This window comes from Halichoerus grypus, chromosome 8 (assembly GCF_964656455.1).
Source record: "Halichoerus grypus chromosome 8, mHalGry1.hap1.1, whole genome shotgun sequence".
Taxonomy (NCBI): domain Eukaryota; kingdom Metazoa; phylum Chordata; class Mammalia; order Carnivora; family Phocidae; genus Halichoerus; species Halichoerus grypus.
This window is the reverse complement of record NC_135719.1, coordinates 149,887,139-149,910,426: the sequence shown is the minus strand read 5'-3', so window position 1 is coordinate 149,910,426 and position 23,288 is coordinate 149,887,139. Positions and strand designations below refer to the sequence as shown.

General features: G+C 52.2%; 1 protein-coding gene across 1 annotated transcript; it reads left to right on the top strand.

The window, feature by feature from the left end:
* The first annotated feature begins 8,822 nt into the window (after positions 1–8,822).
* ATP5MJ (ATP synthase membrane subunit j) lies at positions 8,823–14,076 on the top strand. Its single transcript, XM_036101692.2, has 4 exons — positions 8,823–8,958; positions 12,339–12,462; positions 13,192–13,215; positions 13,887–14,076. Exons 2-4 carry the CDS (start codon positions 12,339–12,341, stop codon positions 13,919–13,921), a joined length of 183 nt encoding a protein of 60 aa, XP_035957585.1. The 5' UTR covers positions 8,823–8,958; the 3' UTR covers positions 13,922–14,076.
* The last annotated feature ends 9,212 nt before the right edge of the window (positions 14,077–23,288 follow it).

The following is a 23,288-nucleotide window of genomic DNA, read 5'->3' as shown; positions in this document are numbered from 1 at the left end:
GGGGGGTGGGAGGGATGGGGTGGCTGGGTGATAGACACTGGGGAGGGTATGTGCTATGGTGAGTGCTGTGAATTGTGCAAGACTGTTGAATCTCTGTACCTCAAAAATAGGTGCAGATCTATACCTCTGAAACAAATAATGCAATATATGTTAAGGAAAAGAAGAAGAAGAAGAAGATAGCAGGAGGGGAAGAATGAAGGGGGGGAAATCGGAGGGGGAGAAGAACCATGAGAGACTATGGACTCTGAGAAACAAACTGAGGGTTCTAGAGGGGAGGGGGGTGGCAGGATGGGTTAGCCTGGTGGTGGGTATTAAAGAGGGCATGTTCTGCATGGAGCACTGGGTGTTATGCACAAACAATGAATCATGGAACACTACATCTAAAACTAATGATGGTGATTAACATAACAATAAAAATTTTTTAAAAACATGGCCTTTGTGAGTGAACAGAAAATAGGAATCCTTGGAGAATGACACACACATTAACATCTGTGCAAAGCCTACATACTGAAAAGCAACAAGGCAAAAAGGAAAAAGTAATATACTTATATGTGGAGTCAAACACATCCATCCTTACAACATAATAACACAAGGGATGGCGGTAACTTTCTCAACAAGTTATCTGATCCTCAGCTATAACGTGGGACTTCCCTTGTCAGAAGGACTGAGGCTGTTGTGCGCCTGTGTCCCCTGACACAAAGCTCAACACAGCAGGCACTTAACCCACGTGAGATGTGCCAAGGAGGAAACACTGAATTACATAAAAAGGAACTGGGTAAAAGGAACCACCGGATATAGTGGGAAAGTTTTCTCTGGGACAAAGTACACTCTAAGGTGCTAAAGGGTCTGATATTTTCTACTTCTCTTCTTTTAATGCTGGTGGTCACTACTCACATGACCTATAAAGCTGATTTAACAATGCTCTTGTGGACTGAACTCCAGAGAGCTACTCTAAGCTACTCTTAGCCTGACTGTCCTCTCAGACATGGTTTCACTATGTGATATCCTATGCTTGTAAAGCCTGTCTTCCTGTACGTCAAATGTTTTCTCACCAAGGTCAAAACCTACTCAGTCTCCTTTCTGGAAAGACATCAGTCAACAAGCCAGCCACTGTGGTTGAGACTGGCTTTCAGGTCAGCTCACCCTAAGTCAATCCCAACTCTACCACTGTATTAGTTTTCTGTTGCTGCCATAACAAATTACCACAAACTCAGCAATTCAGCAGTTCAAAACAACACAAATCTATCATCTCACAGTTTCTGTAAATCAGAACTTCAGGTGGACTCAACTAGGTCCTCTGCTCAAGGTCCCATGAGGCCAAAATCAAGATGTCGGTTGGGTGGCTCAGTCAGTTAAGCCTCCGTCTCTTGATTTTGGCTCAGGTCATGATCTCCGGGTCCTGAGATTGAGCCCTACATAGGGCTCCATGATGATCATGAAGCCTGCTTAAGATTCTGTCTCTCTCCCTCTGTCCCCCACCCCCGTGCCCTCTCCCTCTCTCCGTCTCTCTCAAAAAAAAAAAAAAAAAAATGTTGGCAGGGCTGCATTCACTATAAGAGGCTCATTAAGGTTGTCAGCCAAATTCAGTTCCTTTAAGTTGTAAGACGGAGGTCCCCATTTCCCTAAAGGCTGTCAGCCAGGATTCCATCTTTGCTCCCAACTGCCCACATTCTTCTACTTCCTTTGTGGCCCAGTCTAGCAACAACTGGTCAAGTCCCTCTCATGTTTCAAATCCCTGGCTCCAGTCGGAGAAGGTCTCTGTTTTTAAGGTTCGTGTGATTAGACAATCCAGGTAATCTCCCTATTTTAGGTACTATAACCTTAGTTACATCAGCAAAATCCCTTTTGCCATGTAATATAAGGTAGTCACAGGTTCTAGTGGTTTTCTTTTTGTGGGGGGAGGGTGTGGATCATTCTACCTACCATGACTATTTATCAGTTAGGCAAGCCACTTTACCACCCAAGTCTGTTTCCTTCAGATTTCTACAAAATCAAGATAATGCCATCAATGTCAAGGGGTTATTTCAAAGATTCAATAATATAGCTATATGTGAGTGCCTACTACATGGGAGAACCTCTGGCATTAGGTATGTGGTGAGGGCCCAGGACGGGACTTCCAGAAGAAGTACTACTCAGACTCAAAGCACTATACAGACAAGCAAACCTCAACGTTATCTGCCCGTCTCTAGTTATTTGCCTGTTTCTAGTTACCTACAGAAGTTGAAATGTTTATGGCAATTTTACAAAATAATTTTATATGTTGACTATAATAATTTTTAAATAGGGCTTATATTTTGTCTGTTTTCATTCCATTACTCCGAAATTCCATTTTTATTGATTTTTCAAAGTCTCAGTCCATGAAGGACTGAAAATTTTAAAAATTGATCCTTAGTAGTTAGAAAAACATTTAAACCTGTACTTTCGGTTTCTGAAAAGGTCAATAATTTACTTCCACTACCACAATGAGTTATTTAAAAGCAACACAGCTCTGCCTGCTACAAGCAGGGGAGCACTGAAGAGACAGGATAGTCCACAGGACCATTCACCAGTACTCTTCAAGGAAACAAAGTGTGCAAGAACAGAAACAAAACGGCCACTCTAAAGCTGCACAAGGGTCTCTTTGTCCCTTCCCTGTATCCAAGAAAAAAATTTACCAAAGATCCCAAGTTGCCCTTGACTCTACAAGGGCCTGAAGCTTGTCTACAGATGCTTGAAGCAAACCCATGAAAACTTAATGGGGCTAAAGAACAAGAATAACTTTTTTAAAAAGTAAAACACAAAACCACCCTCTCAGCTGTAAAAGGTGTTGAACTCGGGGCGGGGGGAAGTCCAAGCAGTGACACAGATACCCCAAGATGGGAGTACTTCCACACTGGCCTGCTTTAAAGAGGGAGCAGGTGTTTCTACACACCCGATCTGGGTTTTCTAAAAAACGGAAGGCCTCCTCTTGCCTTTTTATTTCCACCAAAATCATGTGAACAGATGAACCAACAGCAGTTACTTCAGTCAAAAAATAGTTGGAGTAAATAAAAAAAATCCTAAAAAAAAAAAAAAATAGTGGGAGGAAGAGCATTAATAAAACTGAACAAAGATCCAGCATTCCAACTGCTTGATATTCACCCAAATGGGCGAAAACTTTTGACCCACAAAAACCTGCACAGAAATGTTTACCACAGCTTTACTCATAATTGTCAAAACTCGGAAGCACCCGGCATCCTTCAGTAGCTGAATGCAGAGATTGTGCTACGTCCATCCACCGCATGGAGTATTATTCAGCACTTATTTAAAAAAAAAAAAAAAAAAAAAAAGCTACCAAGCCATGAAAAAATACGAAGGAAACTTAAGTGCATATTGCAAAATCAAAGTAGCCAATCTGAAAAGGCAACACATGGTCTGATTCCAACTGCAGGACGACGGAAAACGCGGGACAGACAGAAGGATCAGTGGCTGCCACCTGTCCACAGCCACACACACCGCCGCCAGGAGCGACCCCTCAACTACCGACTGCGTTACTGAGAACACGGGCACAGGGTCGCTCCGTGGTAACACACGAAGGACACTAAAGCAAGGGACGAACAGGGACGCTGGTGGTGGGCTGAAGGAGGCACTCAGGACCTGGGGCTTCGCTCCATTTTTCTGTAAACCTCAACGGCTCTAAAAGACGAAGTCTATTAATAAAACACTGAGAAAGGGAACCAAAGTCGGGTGGCTCGGCCTCCGGAAGGAGCCGAGGTTCTCTCTGTCCCTTTGACCCAGTGCCTGGGTCACTGGATGAGGCCCGCCGGACGGCCAGCCGGCTCGGGGGCAGCCTGGGGGCCACGGACGGGGTCACGCGGCGCCTGGGGAGCCCACGCACCCCCCCGCCCCCCTCCCGGGCCGCGCCCGCGCCTCGCCGGCCTACCTCCTGGACGCCACGGGCTGGGCCTGGGCCGCAGGGGCCAAGCCTGGGGCCACGTCCCGGCGCTGCGCCTCGTCCCTGGCCGCCTCGGCCGGGAAAGCGGGCGGCGAGCCCAGCAGCTCCACATCCGTCACGGTCTTGCCGATCGTAAACCAGTCGTTGATCTGGTCGAGGGTGAGCTTGCGCAGCATGCTGCCGGCCTAGCGTCGACGCCGTCACAACTGCCCCGCGGAGCCGCGGGAACAGACGACGTCGGGAACGTGACGGCGCAACGTGGTGACGCCAGGAACGCGGCCCCGCCCCGCCCAAGCCCTCCAATCAGAACGCTCCAGCGCCCACGCGGCCCGAACCTCGTGCCGTCCACCCGGCCCCGCCCGGCCCAAACTTCGTGCCGCTGACCCCGCCCCGCCCGGGCCTTCCAATCAGAACGCGCCAGCGCGAGCGCCAGCGCCCGCGCGGCCCGAACCTCGTGCCGCTGACCCCACCCAGCCCGGGCCCTCCAATCAGAACGCGCCAGCGCCGCGCGGCCCGAACCTCGTGCCGCTGACCCCGCCCCTCCCGGGCCCTCCAATCAGAACGCTCCAGCGCCCACGCGGCCCGAACCTCGTGCCGTCCACCCGGCCCCGCCCGGCCCAAACTTCGTGCCGCTGACCCCGCCCCGCCCGGGCCTTCCAATCAGAACGCGCCAGCGCGAGCGCCAGCGCCCGCGCGGCCCGAACCTCGTGCCGCTGACCCCACCCAGCCCGGGCCCTCCAATCAGAACGCGCCAGCGCCCGCACGGCCCGGACCTCGTGCCGCTGACCCCGCCCCGCCCGGGCCCTCCAATCAGAACGCGCCAGCGCCCGCACGGCCCGGACCGCGTGCTGCCAGCCCAGCCTCTCCGCGCGTGGGCAGTCGTGCGGAGAGCGCCTGCGCCACCGCGGCTGTCCCTGAATCAGCCCCCTAGACACTCTGGGGGCCCCGGGCCTCAGCCACCAGGGGGCGCAAGAACTTAGTCTTGACTCGCTCTCCACCTGTTCCCTCTAAGATCGTGTCCGCGGCGTGGCGCTTCCCGCCCACGAGGGCCCGACGTTGGTTGAGCGCCTGCTGTGTGCCGGGCCCAGTGCAGAGCTGCTGGGGTCCCGGGCCGAGAGACCTCAGGGTGGGAGGTGGAGGCCAACGGGAGAAGGGATCTGAGTGTGTATTGTTGAGGTAAACAGCTGGCCGCTACCCCGGACACCTTGCACCTGACCTGGGCACAGGAGCAAGAAGGTCAGGAAAGGCTTCCGGGAGAAGATGCCACCGAAGTGGACACCTGCAGGGTAAGCAGGAAGGAGGCGTGCGGAGGGCGATTGTGGGAGCGATTCGCGGGGGAAGGTCCTCCGGGACGAAGGCCTGCACTGAGGGCCTGGAACAAGGTCCGCGGGGCCCAGCGTAACTAAGTGGAATTCGCCTTCTTGCCTAAGCCGGCCTCGGACGTGCGGCGTCCTCCGCGGCCAGAGGCCCGGGCGGGGTGGTCGTCCGCAGACGGCGGCTGGTACGACGCTGCGAGTCGGGGAAATGGTCCAGACGGAGCTCTGGAAGGGTGGAGGTGGGGGACGGAGCCCTAGGAAAGAGCCGGAGGATGAGGCGGGCGGGACGCAGCGAGGGTGTCCAGAGGAAGGAGGCCAGCGCGCAGGACGGGAAGAGCCGCGAACGCCCGCCAGCCGTCCTGCCCTCGGCGCTCGGGAGGGACCGCGGGGGAGAGCAGGTGGAAGGACCCGAGAGCGGGGCTGACCGCCATGGGAAGTCCGGTTAGGCTGGAAAGTGCTCCGAGGCTGGCAAGCCAGAGCTCAGCCGCAGGACACTGCGGACAGAAGGCAGAGCGGCGGGTTACCCTCCAGGTGTGTCACAAAAAAAGGAGCCCAGCCTGGTGCGGATCCGGGCCACCCGCTCGTTTCCATCGCGGGCTCTGGGCCTCCCGCTCTGACTTGTGCAGCTGCAGCCGCCTGCAGAACTGTCCCTCACACGCACATCTTCTGCAATGCGAAAGAACCCGTCTTGCAATAAATAAAAATGTAATCGTGAAGTCATCGAGACTCTTGATACGTCGTTCAGCATTGACTAAAAATACTATAAATAATACTGCAATAAACGTAGGGGTGCTTTATCTTTTCAAATTAGTGTTTTTGTTTTCTTTGGGTGAATATTCAATATTGGAATTATTGGATCATATGGTAGTTCTATTTTTAATTTTTTGAGGAACCCCCATACTGTTTTCCATGGTGGCTGCACCAATTTACATTCCCACCAACAGTGTTCAAGGGTTCCTTTTCCTCCCAAGTGTTGCCAACACTTGCTATTTCTTGTCATTTTGATTTTAATCATTTTAACAGGTGTAAAGTGATTGGAAGGCTTTTTTCTATGTTCTTTGAACTTTTGGGTTACTATCTCCTTCAGTCCTCTTGAGTTTTGAGTTTAAGGAGACTGTCTTGATGCTTCAGTTTCAAAATTTGTTCTCATTTAATTGCCACTTTCCTGAGTTGTAGTTAGCATTCTGTGTCGTCACAGAAAATAGCTTTGACCCCTTCATTTCATTGGTAGTTCTTGGTGCTTCATACTCAATTAGCACAGCTCACCTTGCATTCCTCTCCAAAGTTGAGACAGCTTGACAGTTTTTTTTTTTAAGATTTTATTTTTTTATTCATTTGAGAGAGCGAGAATGAGAGAGAGAGAGAGCACATGAGAGGGGGGAGGGTCAGAGGGAGAAGCAGACTCCCCGCTGAGCAGGGAGCCCGATGCCGGACTCGGTCCCGGGACTCCAGGATCATGACCTGAGCCGAAGGCAGTCACTTAACCAACTGAGCCACCCAGGCGCCCAGCTTGACAGCTCTTAAAAGGCTTGTAGACATTTAGACCAGAGCACAGAGGAAGCCATGGGCCTTGGTGGAGGTTTTGCGTATTTTCATTCTCAGAACAGTTTGTGCCGCAGACCCAAAGGGAAAACAGCAGTTGAGACAATTATAAATGATGTTGGTGCCGGTAAGCAGCACTCTTGACAAAGTGGGAGAAGTGTCCCAAGTACCTTCATGTCTTCTCTGACCTTCTCAGCTGCAAAATGCAGAATTCTGCACTCTGCATAAATCTGCTGGGTGGCTCTGTCTTCAAATACTCTGTTTCCTTTGAAGACGTATTTTTCATAGGGTGTTTTGGCTTTGCAACAAAAGACATGAAAATTCTGTTGATCTCAAGTGGAGTGTGAAGTTCAAAAGCTTTATCTTAAAATAGATTATGATGATATTTGTAAGTTGTTCCTAAATGCTTGTTGTCGTCCTCAGCAGTTTCCTACCTTATTTTAAGTCTCAAACATTCTTTTCCAAGACAGTGGTTCACAAACTGGGTCCTTATCTCAGGACCCCTTTATACTCTTAAAAATTAATGAAGCAGGGCACCTGGGTGGCTCAGTCGGTTAAGCGTCTGCCTTCGGCTCGGGTCATGATCCCAGGGTCCTGGGATCGAGTCCCACATCAGGCTTCTTGCTCAGCGGAGAGCCTGCTTCTCCCTCTGCCTGCTGCTCCCCCTGCTGTGCTCGCTTGCTCTCCCTCTCATTCTCTCTTTCTCTGACAAATAAAATCTTTTAAAAAAATTAATGAAGCCCCTAGAGAACTTTTGTTTATGTAGGTTACATCTACTTTATTAGGGATTACAACTGAGACACTTATTAATTCATTTAAAAATAGCAATAATAAACCTATTTGATGCTAAAGGGAATATTTTGATGAAAAGGCACTATATGTGTGCGAAGAATGACACTTCTACATTTTTGTAGATCTCTTAATGTCTGCCTTCATGGAAGATAGCTGGATTCTCATATTTGTTTCTGTATTCATTCTGTTGTGACATCACAAGTCGGTCTCTGGAAAACGCCACAGAACCCTTGTGAGATACTTCTAGCGAAAAAGACAAAAACATTTTGCCATTGTTATGAAAATAGTTTTGATCCCCGGAGTTCTTGGAAACCCCCAAACCACAACTTGAGCACGACTATCCTAAAATAGCAAGATTTTTAGGTGGTGAATGCAGTTTTCATTTGTCCTAAGCCTTTGTCCCTTCGAAGCAGGACCATGCTTGTTGCTCTTCCTTCCTGTGTCCTCATCCTTCTATCTGAGCTCACTTTCTTTCCACCTGAATAAAGAACATTGATTTTTTTTTTTTAAACTGTGAATCTACTGGTGATTATTCTCTCAGTCTTTGGTTATCCAAAATGTCTTTATTTTGCCTTCCTTATTGAAAGCTAATTTCGGCATGCATAGAATTCTAGATTGACAATTAAGATTTTTTCCTCATCTTTAGTTTTCTGTGGTTTTATTATGATGTTTCAAGGTGTTGGTCTATTTTCATTTATCTGCCTGCTAGGTTTCTGGAAGGCTTTTTGAATCTTTGGTGTATTTTTTGTCCCCATCACTTTTGAAAAATTCTCAGCCAGCCATTATCTCTTCTAATATTTCTGCCCATCTCACTCTCCTTTCCTTCTGAGCCTTCAGTTACACATATGAGGGACTTTTCTGTTGTACCCTAGCTCTCTGATCTAATCTCCTGCTAAACGTACCCAATTTCTATTTGGTTCTTTTTCAGATCGGCTAAGTGGTTTTTTGTTTCTTTTTTTACGGTTTCCAGTTTTCTGCTGAAATTTTCAGTCTTGTTTATTTCCTTGCACATAGTAAGCCGAGTTGTTTTGAAAGCCTGTGTCTGTTAAGCCCAGTGTCTGTTGACTAAACCTACTATGCACAGAAATCGCTGCATAAAAATGTGCAGAGCAAAAAAGTTAATACAAAGAGAAAGAGCAAGAAAACCACGAAGGTGAGACGACTTCGCAGCCTTAAATTCAGGAAGTAAAGACGGCCCCTTTTTCAGGTTGACCGGGGCGACCGCTGGGGGCGCTGTGGTGCCCAGGCTCGGTCCGGGAGGCGCTCTGGCCTCGGAGCGCCGCCGCTCCTTCCGCCTTCCCGGCGGGCCCCGCGCGGCGCTTGCGCATTCGGTGACCTTTCCAAGTCGTTGGCGGTGGCTGTTGCGGCGGCCTGAGCCGGGGTTCTTGCGCCGAGGTGAGTGCGGGGGGCGCGGCCGGCTGTTTCGAGCGGGGCCGCTAGGCCCGCGGGGCGCAGGGCGACGAGCGAGAGAGCCGCCTGGGCCCCGCTGACCTTGGGGTCCTCCCGCGGCCCCGGCCGGTGAAGGGAGGCGTTCCGCGGACTGGCGGGTCGCGGGAAGTCCCTCCCTGTCCTTTGGCCAGGACCGCCGCGCTCCTCCGATGATGGGGAGCGCGCCCCGGCCGTGCCGGGTCGGCCACCTGCCCGAGGGCGCGCCGCGCTTAGAGATGGAGCCCCGACCCCGGCCTGGAGCGCCTGCCCCGCGTCTCGTACCTTCTCTCCTTGGTACCTCGGGTTTTCTTGCAGCGCAGTGCACAGCAGGCCTTAGGGCGGGGACACGGGGCGCACGACGGGGCCAGAGGCGACGGTTGCAACTGTGTGGCACTTAGCTCTGGAAGCCCAGTCTGGGCCTCAGCGGGTCAGACGTACCTGTCTCCCGTGTAAGGCCAGCTAATAGTTTGCTGTTAACTGCCCAAAACTTCGCAGACGCAGGGGACGCCCATTTGACCAAAGGATGGGCCTTTGGAGGAGTGAGTGCTCTAAAACCCCCGCACAGGGGCGCCTGGGTGGCTCAGTCGTTAGCGGCTGCCTTTGGCTCAGGTCATGATCCCGGGGTCCTGGGATCCAGCCCCACATCGGGCTCCCTGCTCAGCGGGAAGCCTGCTTCTCCCTCTCCCGCTCCCCCTGCTTGTGTTCCCTGTCTTGCTGTCTCTCTGTCAAATAAATAAATAACATCTTTAAAAAAAATTAAACCCCCACACAAAGCTGGTAATGTGGACGGACAGTGGACTCAGATGGGAAAGGGCCTCACTTTATGAAGAGGTCGCTTGTCCAGAAGATTATGACAATCTTGGCCAAAAGGAAAGTCGGGCGGGGATAGGTAAGTGTTTGTAGTGTAGGAGGAGCAGTCCAGGATAATTCTAGGTGAAGAGACGATGCTGGGGGCCCTGAGTCCTGAGCAGAAAATGGGGTAGCTGACGTCTTTGCAGCCCCTTCTTCCCTCCTTTGCACTCTCTCAGTGTGCTTTGCTGTTCTCCATGCAGATCTTCATCTGGCCTACGTGAGGGCATCTTCTTATGTCCCTCTTAGGATCCCAGGAGCTTGGTAACATTGCCTTCAGCGGGGTGTTTGTAGCACTTCCTTCCGCTGTTGCTGTGACCGATGACCAGCTGGGCCATTCACGTTCCCTCCTTGCCTGCCAGCAAGATCCCTGTGAGGCAGGTGGACATAACCCTGTGTCACAGAGGGGCAACCTTCTGAAAGGACAACTCCAGGGACTTGGCCAAGGTTGGGGTTGGAACCCAGGATTCTGGCCGCACTGGGAGCTGGGAACACCTTCTTGCCCAGTCACTGCCAGGCTCGAGGAGGAGGGGAATGCACTCGGTCCCTCACCTGGGGTTTTAGAGGCCTCCTGCAGGTCCTGTTTGGGTCTTCTCAGGCACCTTCTAAGGGCAGGGTTGTTGGTTTCTGGGATCCTCATGCTGTGACAGAGCATCCCAGTCTGAGGACAGGAAGTGTGAGGGTAGACGTCTCTGCAAGGGGTTCCGGGAGGAGGACACAACCACATCGTTCAAGGTCACACTTGGGGCGGGGGTGGGGCTGGCTAGCCTTTAGGACAGTGCCTCAGCCTGAATAAGTTCTCTTCTCAGACGAGCTGATTCGCCCTAGTAATGAGGATTGGGGGGCAGGGTGATCCATAGATCCAGCTGTGTGACCCCCGGCAACTCTCTCGCAAGTAGCCACTTCGTAGGGGGTAGGCAGTGGTGCGGGAGGTAAGTATGTAAGCTCGTTGTGAGCGCTGTGGGTGCCCGACATTCTTAGAGTAAAAGCTGAATTCTTCACCATGGCCTCCAAGGCCCTAAATGACCCAGTTCCTCCTCCCTCCCACAGTCTAGCCGTGGTATTGTATATCACAGCACTCAGCATGGGACGCCACACACTGTAAATTCTGGATGCAGAGGAGCTCTTCTTCCTAAGCTCCCTTTGTGGGTGGGTGGTGGTTTTATCCCTGTTTTCCAGAGGAAGAAATTGAGGCACTGGAAGTTGGCGGGATTTGAATCTGGGCAGCCACTGTGGCTTCCCTTTCCTCCCAGACTCTGCAAGTCCGTCCTGACCTGGGGTCTCGGCACATACGCTGCCTCTGCCAAGGACACCCCTGTCGCAGGTGTTCCGCCGCCTTGGGAGCTGGTTTCTCAGCCCCTAAACAATGCCTGCCACCTAGTACGTGCTCGGTTCACATCTGCTGAGTAGACAATGATCGTGCAGGAGGAAAGTGAAGAGAAGTAAAATTCCATGTAGCCCGAATAGTGACGCAAAAAAGCAGTAGATGAGGCTCTGGTCAGGGTGGGGACGAGCGGCATTACTAACTGAAGCCAAAGTAGTGTTTTCAAGGAAAATGCAAAGTACTTGGATCTGGTTATTCCTGACAATGATTTGAATGACTGTAGTTTAATAGACCACTTGAGATGTTACAAAGCTAAAATGAAAATAAGGGCATCAAATTTTAGAGTCTAGTAAATTATAATCAAAAGCCTTACTTTGAGACCTGCTCATATCAGCAAACTTTGTCAGTTCAGTATTTGATGACTTTTCCCAATCAAAATCCAGTAATTAGGTAAATGTTTTTATTCATTAAATAAGTGATGTCGTAATTGCAGCTCTCAGGAAGTGACCTCGTCATCCTGCACTGTCTGCATTTAGCAGCAGATTTCTAGGCTGAGTGTGGGTCTCACAAGGACCTGTGTTCTTTTTCAGCTCTGAATGCCAGCAGTTCTTCACATGGTGATGCAAACATACTAGTTTTTTTATTTAAAAGTTTGAAAAACGTGGTGTGTAATTTTGGGCATAGCATCAGTGGAGAACAGCTGTGAGGAAGAGGGACATTCGGGACAGTGCAAGATGGCACGGGCTGGGCACTCTGGGGCTCGAGGGGTGAGGGGTGGTGGAGCACCAGGATGGCCGAGGTTGGCAGCCTTGGAGGTGAGTGGGGCTTGAAGAGCTGCTGAGCGGGGGCCCCATTACGGGTAAGAATGGCTGCTGGAGAGTGGCACATGAAACGGTCTACTTTAAGAATATATGGGAACCTCTTACCAGTTAGCTTTAAAACGACAGTCACGGTGGGGCGCCTGGGTGGCTCAGTCGGTAAAGCGTCTGCCTTCGGCTCGGATCATAGTCCCAGGGTCCTAGGATCGAGCCCTGCATCGGGCTCCCTGCTCAGCAGGGAGTCTCCTTCTCCCTCTGCCCATCCTCTGCTGCTCATGCTCGCTCTCTCAAATAAATAAAATCTTAAAAAAAAAAAAGATAGTGATGGTAATATTTATCACTGTGTTCCTTTTCAGATGCTTCAAAGCCTTATTAAAAATGTTTGGATCCCCATGAAGCCCTACTATACCCAGGTTTACCAGGAGATTTGGTTAGGAATGGGGTTGATGAGTGTCATCGTTTATAAAATCAGGAGTGCTGGTAAGTTTCTTTATGTCGATTCATTAGCAGGCAGAATGAACATCATTTTCAAAAGGAATCATGATTCATCTTGTGAAGGAACAACAGTTCTTACCCAGAAGTGAGCATCAGAACCCTTTGTTAAAATGTGGGGAGTACATGTCAGCTGTAAAGAGACATTTGGGGACAACTGGGGAGATGTGAACAAGGCCTTGATAATGGGGGATTCTGAGTTCCCTAGGTGTACCAATGGTGTTTCGAATGCACAGGAGATGTCCTTCGTTGGAAGAGACGGCGGAAGTCGTTAGGGGTGGAGTGTCCTGGCGTGTGGTGTATTACTGTACCTGTCCCACCGCTGTGAACATTTGAACTGTTTTTATAATAGAAGTGGGGGCAGGGTGACCTTTGCAGCAGAGATGACTCAGTGGAACAGAGATGAGGCCCAATCGTGTATTAATAAGCAGTTGGTTTAGAAGAGGAGAGAAGGGAGAAACTGTTAACTCCAAGACTGGAGTCTGGGGAATGGTAGGGAGCGGGAGTCCTTCACCGCTCCTAGACATATCTGGTGGGAGCGGTGCCACCTCTTGGCTGGGAGGCACTGTCGAAACTCCGGTTTGCTGAAACTTCCCGGAACCGCTTTACCTCAGCTGCGGACTTTTCAGCCAGATGTTGACTTTAGCAGTGGTCAGTTGACCAAAAACATTTTTGTAAAGTGTTGATACAACCAATGTTTCTTTCTTTTTATTTCAGATAAAAGAAGTAAAGCTTTGAAAGGTAAGATTTTTGCTTCTTCAAAGGGATGGGGAACGCGAAACACCATCGAACCTTTTCAGGACAAGGTGTGTCATGCTTACAAACGTATACGGTGCAGTGGGTACTAGAGAATGTGAGGTTTGCTGTCCCTGCTGGAAAAGGGAATTCTGAGGTTCTTCTTACAGTCTGAGCGTTGAAAACCATTGCTCACCGCCTCGGGCCAAGTAAACCTGCCAGGGGTACCAGGAAACAGGGGGTCGCTGCTGCCACCAGGAGGGCAGCACCAGGCTAGCTGTGCAGGAAGCCGCCGTGTGAAGTGTGTCTGGAGAGAAAGCACCACATGAATGTATGTCTTGGTGCTGGACATGTCTTCACTCTTCCCCAAATGACAGTGGAACTGTGGTCATTTGAGTCCTCCCAAAGCCCCGGGGCTGGCTGGTGACCCCTGGGGAGAAGACAGTCCCCTGCGCTGCGGCCTGGTGCTGGCAGGCGGGCTCCCGGGTGCACGAGGGGAGTACACGAAACCCTCACACCTGCTGGGTGCTCCTCGTAGAAATGACCCTCCACGTGTCTTCGTAGTATTGAAAACTGTCGTTTACAGTTTCTGACTTGTTAATACTCACGTAATAAACTGTCTTCCATGGTTTCCTTTCTTCTTCAATGATGTCTGTATTATGCGTCTCTTTCTACAGCTTCCAGTCCTGCGCCTGCTCATGGCCATCATTGACCGGCTGTACTTGGAGCGCACGTCCGATGGAGCATCAGTCTGTCTGTAAATCTCAGTGCGCTGTTAGATGGGAACATGGAGCCCTGCCGTACACTTGTAGACGTGTTGTGTCCCCTGTGGCGTGAATAAATGTACCTGAGGTGCGCCACTGCCCACGCCCGTGTCCCTCTGTCACTCCCCCGTGTGCCACACAGCAGACAGTCAGAATCCCAGCGAGCCGAGCCATCCCGATGACCGTAGGACTTGGGGCTTCGATGTGATGTCTGATAAATATCCGCTATACAGATGATTCTGCCACTTACTCCTGTGACCTCGCTGAGCCTTGTGTTTCCTCGTGTGGACAGCGGGACTGCATGTCAGTTCTCACCTAGAGTTATTGTGAAGATCAGTAGGGAAGGTGTGGAAAAGCATTAGTTGAACTGTAAAACACTGCAGAAATAAGGGATGAGATCATGTGGTGGGTGAAATTTATAAGCTCTAGAAGATTATATCAGGAAGTCACTGATAAGGCAAAGTACATAATATAAAAAACTGATATTTCTCCTAGTTTGGCTAAACTAAATACTGCGTGATATTTGCCTCCATCTAAGGCAATTAACAAACGCCTAGAATTGTACTTTTTTTTTTTTTAAGATTTATTTTAGAGAGGAGGGGGCGGAGGGAGAGAATCTCAAGCAGACTCCCACTGAGCTGGAGCCCGAGGTAGGGCTTAATCCCACGACCAGGAGATCATGACCTGAGCCGAAATCAAGAGTTAGTCACGTAACCCCATGAGGCACCCAGGTGCCCCAGAACTGCACTTGTAAGGAAGATTCGAAAGCAGTAGGGGTCAAAGTGAGTCTCATCTGCAACCTGGTGCTTTGCAGGTTAGCAGAGGTCTGGCTGTGGAATAGAAACGGGCCCCCCTCCCGGTCTCTAGCTGTCTTTCCCTCCTAAGTGCAGAGACCATCCTGGTTTCGGCGTGTAATGTCAGGTCTGGCCGTGGTGTGTGCGCCTGACAAATGCCTGTTACCTCTTGCAGGGCCTCTGAGCCAGATTTCTTGTTTTGTATAAATGGGGATAAAGCCTGCCTTCAGCCTCACTACCCAGCTCACAACTGTGGCTCGATGCAGAGTTGATGTGAAAGTGTTACCCCAGGGGCAGGGCGGGGGGTGGGGGGAGACTGCGAACAAGGACTAGTGGGCCCCAGGATTTCTGATTCCGTTGGTCTGGGAAGGAGCCTGAGAACTTGTATTTCTCATACTTTGCCAGGATAAGCTGATGGCTGGGGACCTCATTTTAAAAAGCACGTCCAAAGAACATGACCCCCCAGGGCCCTTAGGTCCACCCTGCCGAGTTCACCCCTGCTCTCGTGGTGCTCGCAGACGCCCGCCCTGCGCATCTTCGCTCATGCAGCCCTAAGGGCTGAGCTAGGTGGAGCTGTAGCCCCATTGTACAGAGGAGACAGGCTGAGAGAGGCAGTGACGAGCCCAAGTCACCTCGCCAGGGCTGGGGCGGGGACTCCAGGAAGCTGCACTTGTCCAGGGAGGGAGGAGAGGGGCAGCCAGGGAACCGGCCCCGGGGGCGCAGCTCACTTTCCCACCGGCAGGTTCCTTTAGTTAGCATCTGGGTACATAAGTGCTTTGCAAAAGATGCTTGATGGGCCATGGTGAACCAGCTGCCACACTGCTTGTGCAGGGGCGTGAGGGACCGTGGGATTTCTTTCATGAACGGACTCCATTTCTTTTGTGAAGAGACCGAGCAGATCCTCTGAAAGGTAGACGGGTCTGGGCGGGTTGCCTGCTGCAGGGGGCAGGTTGTGGTGAGTGATACACGAAGGCAGACAGGAGGATGTCGACGATAAACATCCCACCCCCACCCCCAAAACTTGCCAAGAACCAGCCGTGCCTTTAAAAGTGAAGCAAAACGATCTCCCCGCTAGGCCAAGTGGCTTCCTGGCCCTAAAACCCGCAGTGGAGGCGGTGTGTTTTGTAGCGTGAAGAAGCAGGCGTGCGTTGCTGGCCGGGAAGGCGCTTACTGTTCGGACGGGGCAGGAGCGCGCCCGCCTTCCTCCCAGCTTCGGGCCGGCAGGTGTCCTGAGGCGGCCGGTGGGTGGGGCCAGAGCCCGCCGGTGGGTGGGGCCAGAGCCCGCCGGTGGGTGGGGCCAGAGCCCGCCGGCGGCCCACGGACACGCCCCCAGCGCGCCCCGCGCCGGCCCTGCGCCGGGGAGCGCGGGGAGCCCGGGGAGCGCGCGGAGGGCAGGCCCGTCCACCTCACCCATGGGAGGGAGCCGCCGATTTCCAGAAGGAACAACAAGGAGGCCTTTTTGTCCTAAAACCCACACACTCATCCCATCCTGGCTTGGCGCCCTGGTTTCCCTGGTGTAACCTCAAAGGCAGAGGGAAGAGAAGGCAGGTCCGCGCGTCGGAAGGTGTAACGTGAGGCACTGCGCTGTTACTCCGTCTCGGGGGAGGCACGTGTTTCGTCGTGCTTGTCGCTGTGCATCCAGGGGTCCCTGAGCCCCAGTGGAGCAGCCCGGAGGAGGTGGTCTCTGCCGCCCTCGGGGGTTGCATGCCTAGAGCCCGGCGCTCCTAAGTACCGCGTGCCAGGCCCCGGTCCATCTGCTCTGCACCTCGTCAACCCGCACAGCGCCTGCGAGCTCCTACTGTCACCTGTTTCACAGACGAAGCCGCGTTGGTCTGGACAGGACAATTAGAGGAAAAGTAGCTGGTTACCGACCAAGCTAATTAACTGGTAGAGCCAGGGCTCCCGCTCAGACCATCTGCTTCAGAATGGGGACTGTAGAGATGATGAGCGCACAGTCCCTTTCCTCCCGGCCTGGAGCATCCAGAGAACAGACGAGAAGAGACGCGCACGAGGCCGGGCAGCCCGCGCCGCGATGGGCGTGTGTGCGCGAGGCCGGCCGGCGGGCATGTGCGCATCAGCAGCCCGCTCTGGCTGCGATCCGTATTCACACAGACCTCGCCGAAAGGCATTCCCGGAACATGTAGGGAAATTCGAACATGGGCTGGGTGCTAAGTGATATGAAAGAACCCGTGTTACCGGGTTACTTTGTTAATCACAATGTTGGCATTGTGGTTGTTGCAAAAAATGTGTTTGGTGCAGACAAGCAGTTGCAGGCAGAAATCTGTAAGGGGGGGGGCGTGATATCTAGGATTTACCTTCAAATACGTGAGCCAACATTAACCAATCCGAATAGACTGGGGAGCGAGGGTACAGCTGAGCGGGGATTGCCGTGACGCGTTGAAGTTTGCTGCTGGATGCATGGGGGGGGTCATTACACGAGTCTCTCTGTCTGTACACATGTTTGAACTTCTCCCAATAAATACTGTTTCAAAAACACTCAGCAGAAAACAAAAGCCGTGCAATCAAAGCTTTGTCGGTGGTATGGTACCTATTTGAGGAGCCGCCACTGTGCAACCCCAGGAAATGGAGGGAACACTCTGCAAACGTCTAGTTGATCATGTCGAGCAAGGGCGACCTCATTACCACACCACAAAAAGCTCCCCTCCAGCGCTGTTACTAAAAGGGCTAGTGTCAACGTTTACATTTGTTTCCCTCCAGGTCTCGGGTAACAAATGCCAAAGTCCAAAAGGAAAAAAGAAATGTCATGGGGTATCTGGGTGGCTCAGTCGGTTAAGCATCTGCCTTCAGCTCAGGTCATGATCTTGGGGTCCTGGGATCGAGTCCTGTATGGGGCTCCCTGCTCAGCAGGGAGTCTGCTTCTCCCTTTCCCTCTGCCCCCTCACTTGTGCCCTTCTCTCTCTCTCTCTCCCCCCCAAATAAATAAATAAAATCTTAAAAAAAAAAAAAGGTGGGGCACCTGAGTGGCTCAGTCGTTAAGCATCTGCCTTCAGCTCAGGTCATGATCTTGGGGTCCTGGGATCGAGTCCTGTATGGGGCTCCCTGCTCAGCAGGGAGTCTGCTTCTCCCTTTCCCTCTGCCCCCTCACTTGTGCCCTTCTCTCTCTCTCTCCCCCCCAAATAAATAAATAAAATCTTAAAAAAAAAAAAAAGGTGGGGCACCTGGGTGGCTCAGTCGTTAAGCATCTGCCTTCAGCTCAGGTCATGATCCCAGGGTCCTGAGATCGAGCCCCTCATCAGGCTCCCTGCTCCGTGGGAAGCCTGCTTCTCCCTCTCCCACTCCCCCTGCTTGTGTTCCCTCTCTCGCTGTCTCTCTCTGTGAAATAAATAAAATCTTTAAAAAATAAATAAATAAATAATTTTAAAAAAGGAAATATCAGAAAACTTTTAATTAGGAGCAAAAACTTATTTTCAAGTTAAAATTACAACTCAGAACTGAAATGTTTGTGATTATAAATGTTCCTATGCTGGTCAGCTTGGTCTGCTTTCTTCCTTTCAAATAACACATATTTGGTCTTTTCCTGCCATCTTTATGTTTAAAAAATATATATTCTCCATAATGGAAAGGTGGGACATTGCAATTTGTAAAACTTTCAATGCACGATGTCAGATGAACGCTGTTGGGCTGAAAATATAAATGAATGTACATGTCATTTTATTTAACAAAATAAAATCAAAGAGTTAAACAAATTTGAACATTTGATAGTTGGATGTCCTAGAAACCACCAGAAGAGAAGCCCAAGTTTAAACAGTCGTAGCTACAGCAGGTAGAAGCCACCGCCATGGCATTTTTTTTTTTTTTTTAAGATTTTATTTATTTGACAGAGAGAGACACAGAGAGAGAGGGAACACAAGCAGGGGGAGAGGGAGAGGGAGAAGCAGGCTTCCCGCGGAGCAGGGAGCCCGATGCGGGGCTCGATCCCAGGACCCCGGGATCATGACCTGAGCCGAAGGCAGATGCTTAACGACTGATCCACCCAGGTGTCCCCACCACGATGTCACTCCCCTGAGCTAGACTCACTCATTGGTAGCTCCAAGGACACTGGGGACAAATCAGGGAATGTGGGTGGCAAATAGCAGGTTTGTGAGGAGAACGGGGAAAGCCGGTGGTGCAGCCCCCCAGCCCCCCACCGCTGAGCACCGACGGTGAGGTGTGCTTAGCCACCGGCCACCTGGACACCTAGCGGGGTGCACGCTGTGCCAGGGCAGCGGGCACCGAGAGGGGGTAGAAGACACTGCTCCCACCTCAAAAAAACCTATAAATTAGGTCATGATGTTGGGGTTGGAGTGAAGAACTGGATGGAAATTAGTAAAGATAAAGGTGGAATACTGACTTAAAAAAAAAAATTCCAATAAATATCAAATATGGCATGAAGTATTTTTGGTGGTTTTGTGCCTTGTAAAAAGTTTTTTCTATTCGTTGTAGTCTTTGGGGAGAGTTTTACTAACAGTTTGATCTTGTGGGCCCCTGGGTGGCTCAGTCGTTAAGCGTCTGCCTTCAGCTCAGGTCATGATCTTGGGGTCCTGGGATCGAGCCCCGCATCGGGCTCCCTGCTCTGCGGAAGCCTGCTTCTCCCTCTCCCACTCCCCCTGCTTGTGTTCCCTCTCTCGCTGTCTCTCCCTCTGTCAAAAAAAAAAAAAAAAAAAGACTTTGATCTTGTGGCAATTGTTTTGAATTGAAAAAGTACTTGACAAGATGCATTCAAGTTACGGCTACAGCTAAAGAAACAGTCTCATAAGCTACACTTCCTTCATTCGGCTCACATTTTAGTGATCTCTTCCTACCTGCCACGCCCCTGCTTCCTGATCCTGCCCGCTGAAAGCAAACCTGTATTTGCAGCTGTTTGTATTAAAAGCAGATTTCTGGAAATGCCTTACCAGTGTACAGCTTACGGCCCCCATAGCGGAGATCGTCCTCACAAGCTGGATTCAGATTCCAACTGGTGCTACCATTTATCGTGTGTGTGTGTGTGTGTGTGTGTGGCCTCAAGCAAACTCCCTATCGTCTCTGGGTCTTGGCTTCTTCCCTGTCTCTAAAGTGAAGTAATCGAATTAAATGGCCTCCAGAGTATCTCTCAGCTCCATAATGCCATCGCCAATGGGTCTGTAATGAACCTAAATCCCATGATCCAAAAACAAAAACAAAACAAACAAAAAGCTGACCTGTGAAGTAGGTGTAGGAGGACGGATCACAAATTGCAGATTTATGTGAAGGACACTACTTCACCTCTTTACGCCTGGCACCCAACACAGGACCAGGCGTTTGTAGTAGGCGCTCAGATGTTTTAGGAAATTTTAACGGAATAGGGATGCCAGTTACAGAGAGTTTCCTAGGGGCACCTGTGTGGCTCAGTAGGTTAAGCATCTGACTCTTGCTTTCAGCTCAGGTCATGATCTCAGTGTTGTGAGATCGAGCCCTACATTGGGCTCCCTGCTGGGCATGGAGTCTGTTTAGGATTCTCTCTCCCCCTCGGTCCTCCCTTCCGCATGCTCACTCTCTCTCTCTCTCTCTCAAATAAATAAATCTTTTTTAAAAAGAAAGAGTTTCGGGTGCCCGGGTGGCTCAGTTGGTTAAACGACTGCCTTCGGCTCAGGTCATGATCCTGGAGTCCCGGGATCGAGTCCCGCATCGGGCTCCCTGCTCAGCGGGGGGTCTGCTTCTCCCTCTGACCCTCCCCCCTCTCATGCTCTCTCTCTCTCTCTCATTCTCTCTCTCTCAAATAAATAAATAAAATCTTTAAAAAAAGAAAGAAAGAAAGAAAGAAAGAGTCTCCTACATCTTGGTAAAACAGAGTAAGGGATATCTCTGGTGACCGTATGAACAGTTAGGCGGGAAGAATGACGAGGAAGTGGGGAATGGGGCCCTACATCAGGATCTCCCAGGGCGTGCCCAGGGACCTTATTCCCACGCTGAGGGATAAACAAGTTGAACCCAAAGTGACCCAAATGCATGTGACCTTGAGGCCCATTGTTCCTGGAACCACACTTTGGGGGTGCTGGTTTACGCATCACCAGGTATCATTCCTAAATCTCCTCTCCCTGCCGCGCAAAGCCCCGGATTCTCCTGCTCTTCCCTTGCCGAAGGCTGCTCCCCAGCGCACCCTCTTTCCGGAGCCCAGAGTAGCCCAGGAGGCCCCGAGATGAGGTCCGTGCCTCCCCTTCCGCCACGCGTTTGGCATGCGCCCTGCCTGCGTCACTAAGCTCTTTCAATCCTTCCACATCCTCCTTGGTAGGTGACATAAGAATTCCAAGGACGGTTTCCCTCCCAGCCTGAAAGGTCTGGGGAGGACCCAGACGGGCTGGACACTGTCGCTGCCCACCCAGAGCCCGAGCCTGCTTCCGAGGACTAGCCCGGGAAGAGGAGTTGGTGTCCCAGTGCGTCTGGGGACCACTGACTGCCCCAGACACGTGCTCGGCTCAGGCTGCCGCCCCCACAGCAGACTCAGATGAAATGCCTCCTTGGAGTGGCTTCTTCTGCCTCCGCAGCATTTGGGAGCCTGCCCCCCTCCACCTCCCAGTCTCTCCCCGCACCCCTCCCCAGTAAGCCCCCCTGGCAGCTCCTGACAACCTAGCTTAAGACTGCAGACCCCTTACAAACGAGCGAGCGGGGAATGCAGGAGCTGCATTGGGGCCCAGCGCACAGAACTGCAGGCAGGGCGGCCACCCCGCCACTTGCTCTCCCCTGCCCTGGCATCACCCTCCTCAGCTGACTCGATATCCCAAACCTGAGACCCGGGAGCATCCAGGAGGCTGGCGGGAGGCCCGCTGCCTTCCCTGACCCACAAAGGGACGACTGTGGGGACAGTGAGGCGCCCAGAGGAGCTGCCTGTCCCGCAGGCTCAGGTTCACGCTGCCGCGGACAATGGCAGGACTCAGTGCCCACACCACGGTTGAAGTGCAGGCTTTCTCTCTTTTGAAAAGGGGCAGAGCGGAGCCTTGTGTCTGCATCTCCTGTCTGGCCTGGAAACCCAGTGGCTTTTCCAGTGAAACCTGCACCAGCGGCCTCGCGTGCACCCACCTAGGGAGACTGAGTGTCTCCAAAATCCAGCCTGTGTCCCGAGCCACCACCGGTCACACAACCTCTGCAATGTCATCGACCAAGGCGGGAGAGCCCCCGTCCCTGGATCCCCCACCCCCCAGACCCCTTCCCCCAGGACGGCCCTCCCTGAGCCGCGGGCACTGCCACCTTCAGGAAGAAAACCAGGGCGCTGCCCTCACCCCACGGATCCCATCCCTGGAGCCCGAGCACTGGGAGGCCGGCCTCTGGGGAAAGAGGTGGTTCACTTGGCCTGATAAGGCCGCAGTTCCCTTCTGCAGGTGCATGTTTGTGAATTAAGTCCTGCGATGTCTTCAGCCGGAGCGGCGGTTCTCAAAGTGGGGTCCTGGGGCCTCAGCAGCATCTGGGAACTGGTCAGAAATGCAAACTCTCGGGACCACCCCAGACTTGCTGCCTCAGATACTCTGGGGGGGCCCATGACCTAGGCTTTAAGGAGCCCTCCAGGAGATCCTGATCACGTTCACATTCAAGACCCACCGACCCAGAAGATCCTGCCTTTAAAGGAAGCCTGGAGCAGAGGCTTCTGCAAAGAGGTTAGCGAGCTGCCCTTCTGCCCCGTCGGGGAGTCAGACACGGACTAACGTCCCTAATACACGCACGATCCTTCAGATCCTAGGGCCCAGCGTCTAGATGCCAGAGGAAGCCAGGCCACAGAGCAGGGCTAGATACCGGAATGCCTGCCTCCCTTCCCTGCCCCTGCCCGCCTGCCCACCCAGCCCCTGATCATGGCGGGGAGCATTCAAGGAGCCGCATCCCACCAGTGCCTGGGAGGGTCAGCTGATCTGGTTGCCTAAAGCTCCATTTCTGGTATACCTGGAGGGAGGAGGCTGTGGGCCCAGGGTCATCTCCCTTCCGGCCCCTCATGTGTCCAGCCAGCAGGCTGGGCTTGTCCCCTGACTTCTAGCCCCGACCAGAACATCCGAGGTCCTGCCTTCCTGCCTTGTGCTCTCCCCTCTCTCCAGGAGAGGACTCTCCTCCACTCCCCAGTTCGTGGTCAAATATGTATGCTAAGAAAGGTGGTGCTAGTATCACAACTGAGCAGAACACCCCGTGCCCCTCCCACCTGAGCTGCCCCTGCATTCACCAGGTCCCTCCCACAGAGGGACCACTTTCTTTTGGAGCCAGGTTTCTTTCCACCCCTCCCCACCTGCCCCCCGAACCAACAGCCAGGTCCTGGCAGCCCAGCATGTGAGCCAATGTGAGCTGACCTATGTTTACTGGGAGGTGGACATTTGACCAGTCCTAGACTCATGGCACAGACCTACCCTCACCTTGTACAAAAGACAGCCCCTGACCCACTCTGCCCCTCCTCACTTCCCAGCTCTGCCTGTAAACCGAGGCAGGCAGAAGGAGAGAGGACTCCAGGATCCACAGACATCCATCCTGGGATGTTCTCACTCGGTTTGCCCATTCGTGTTGGCCCAGACAGGCAGAGGATCCCCAGGGA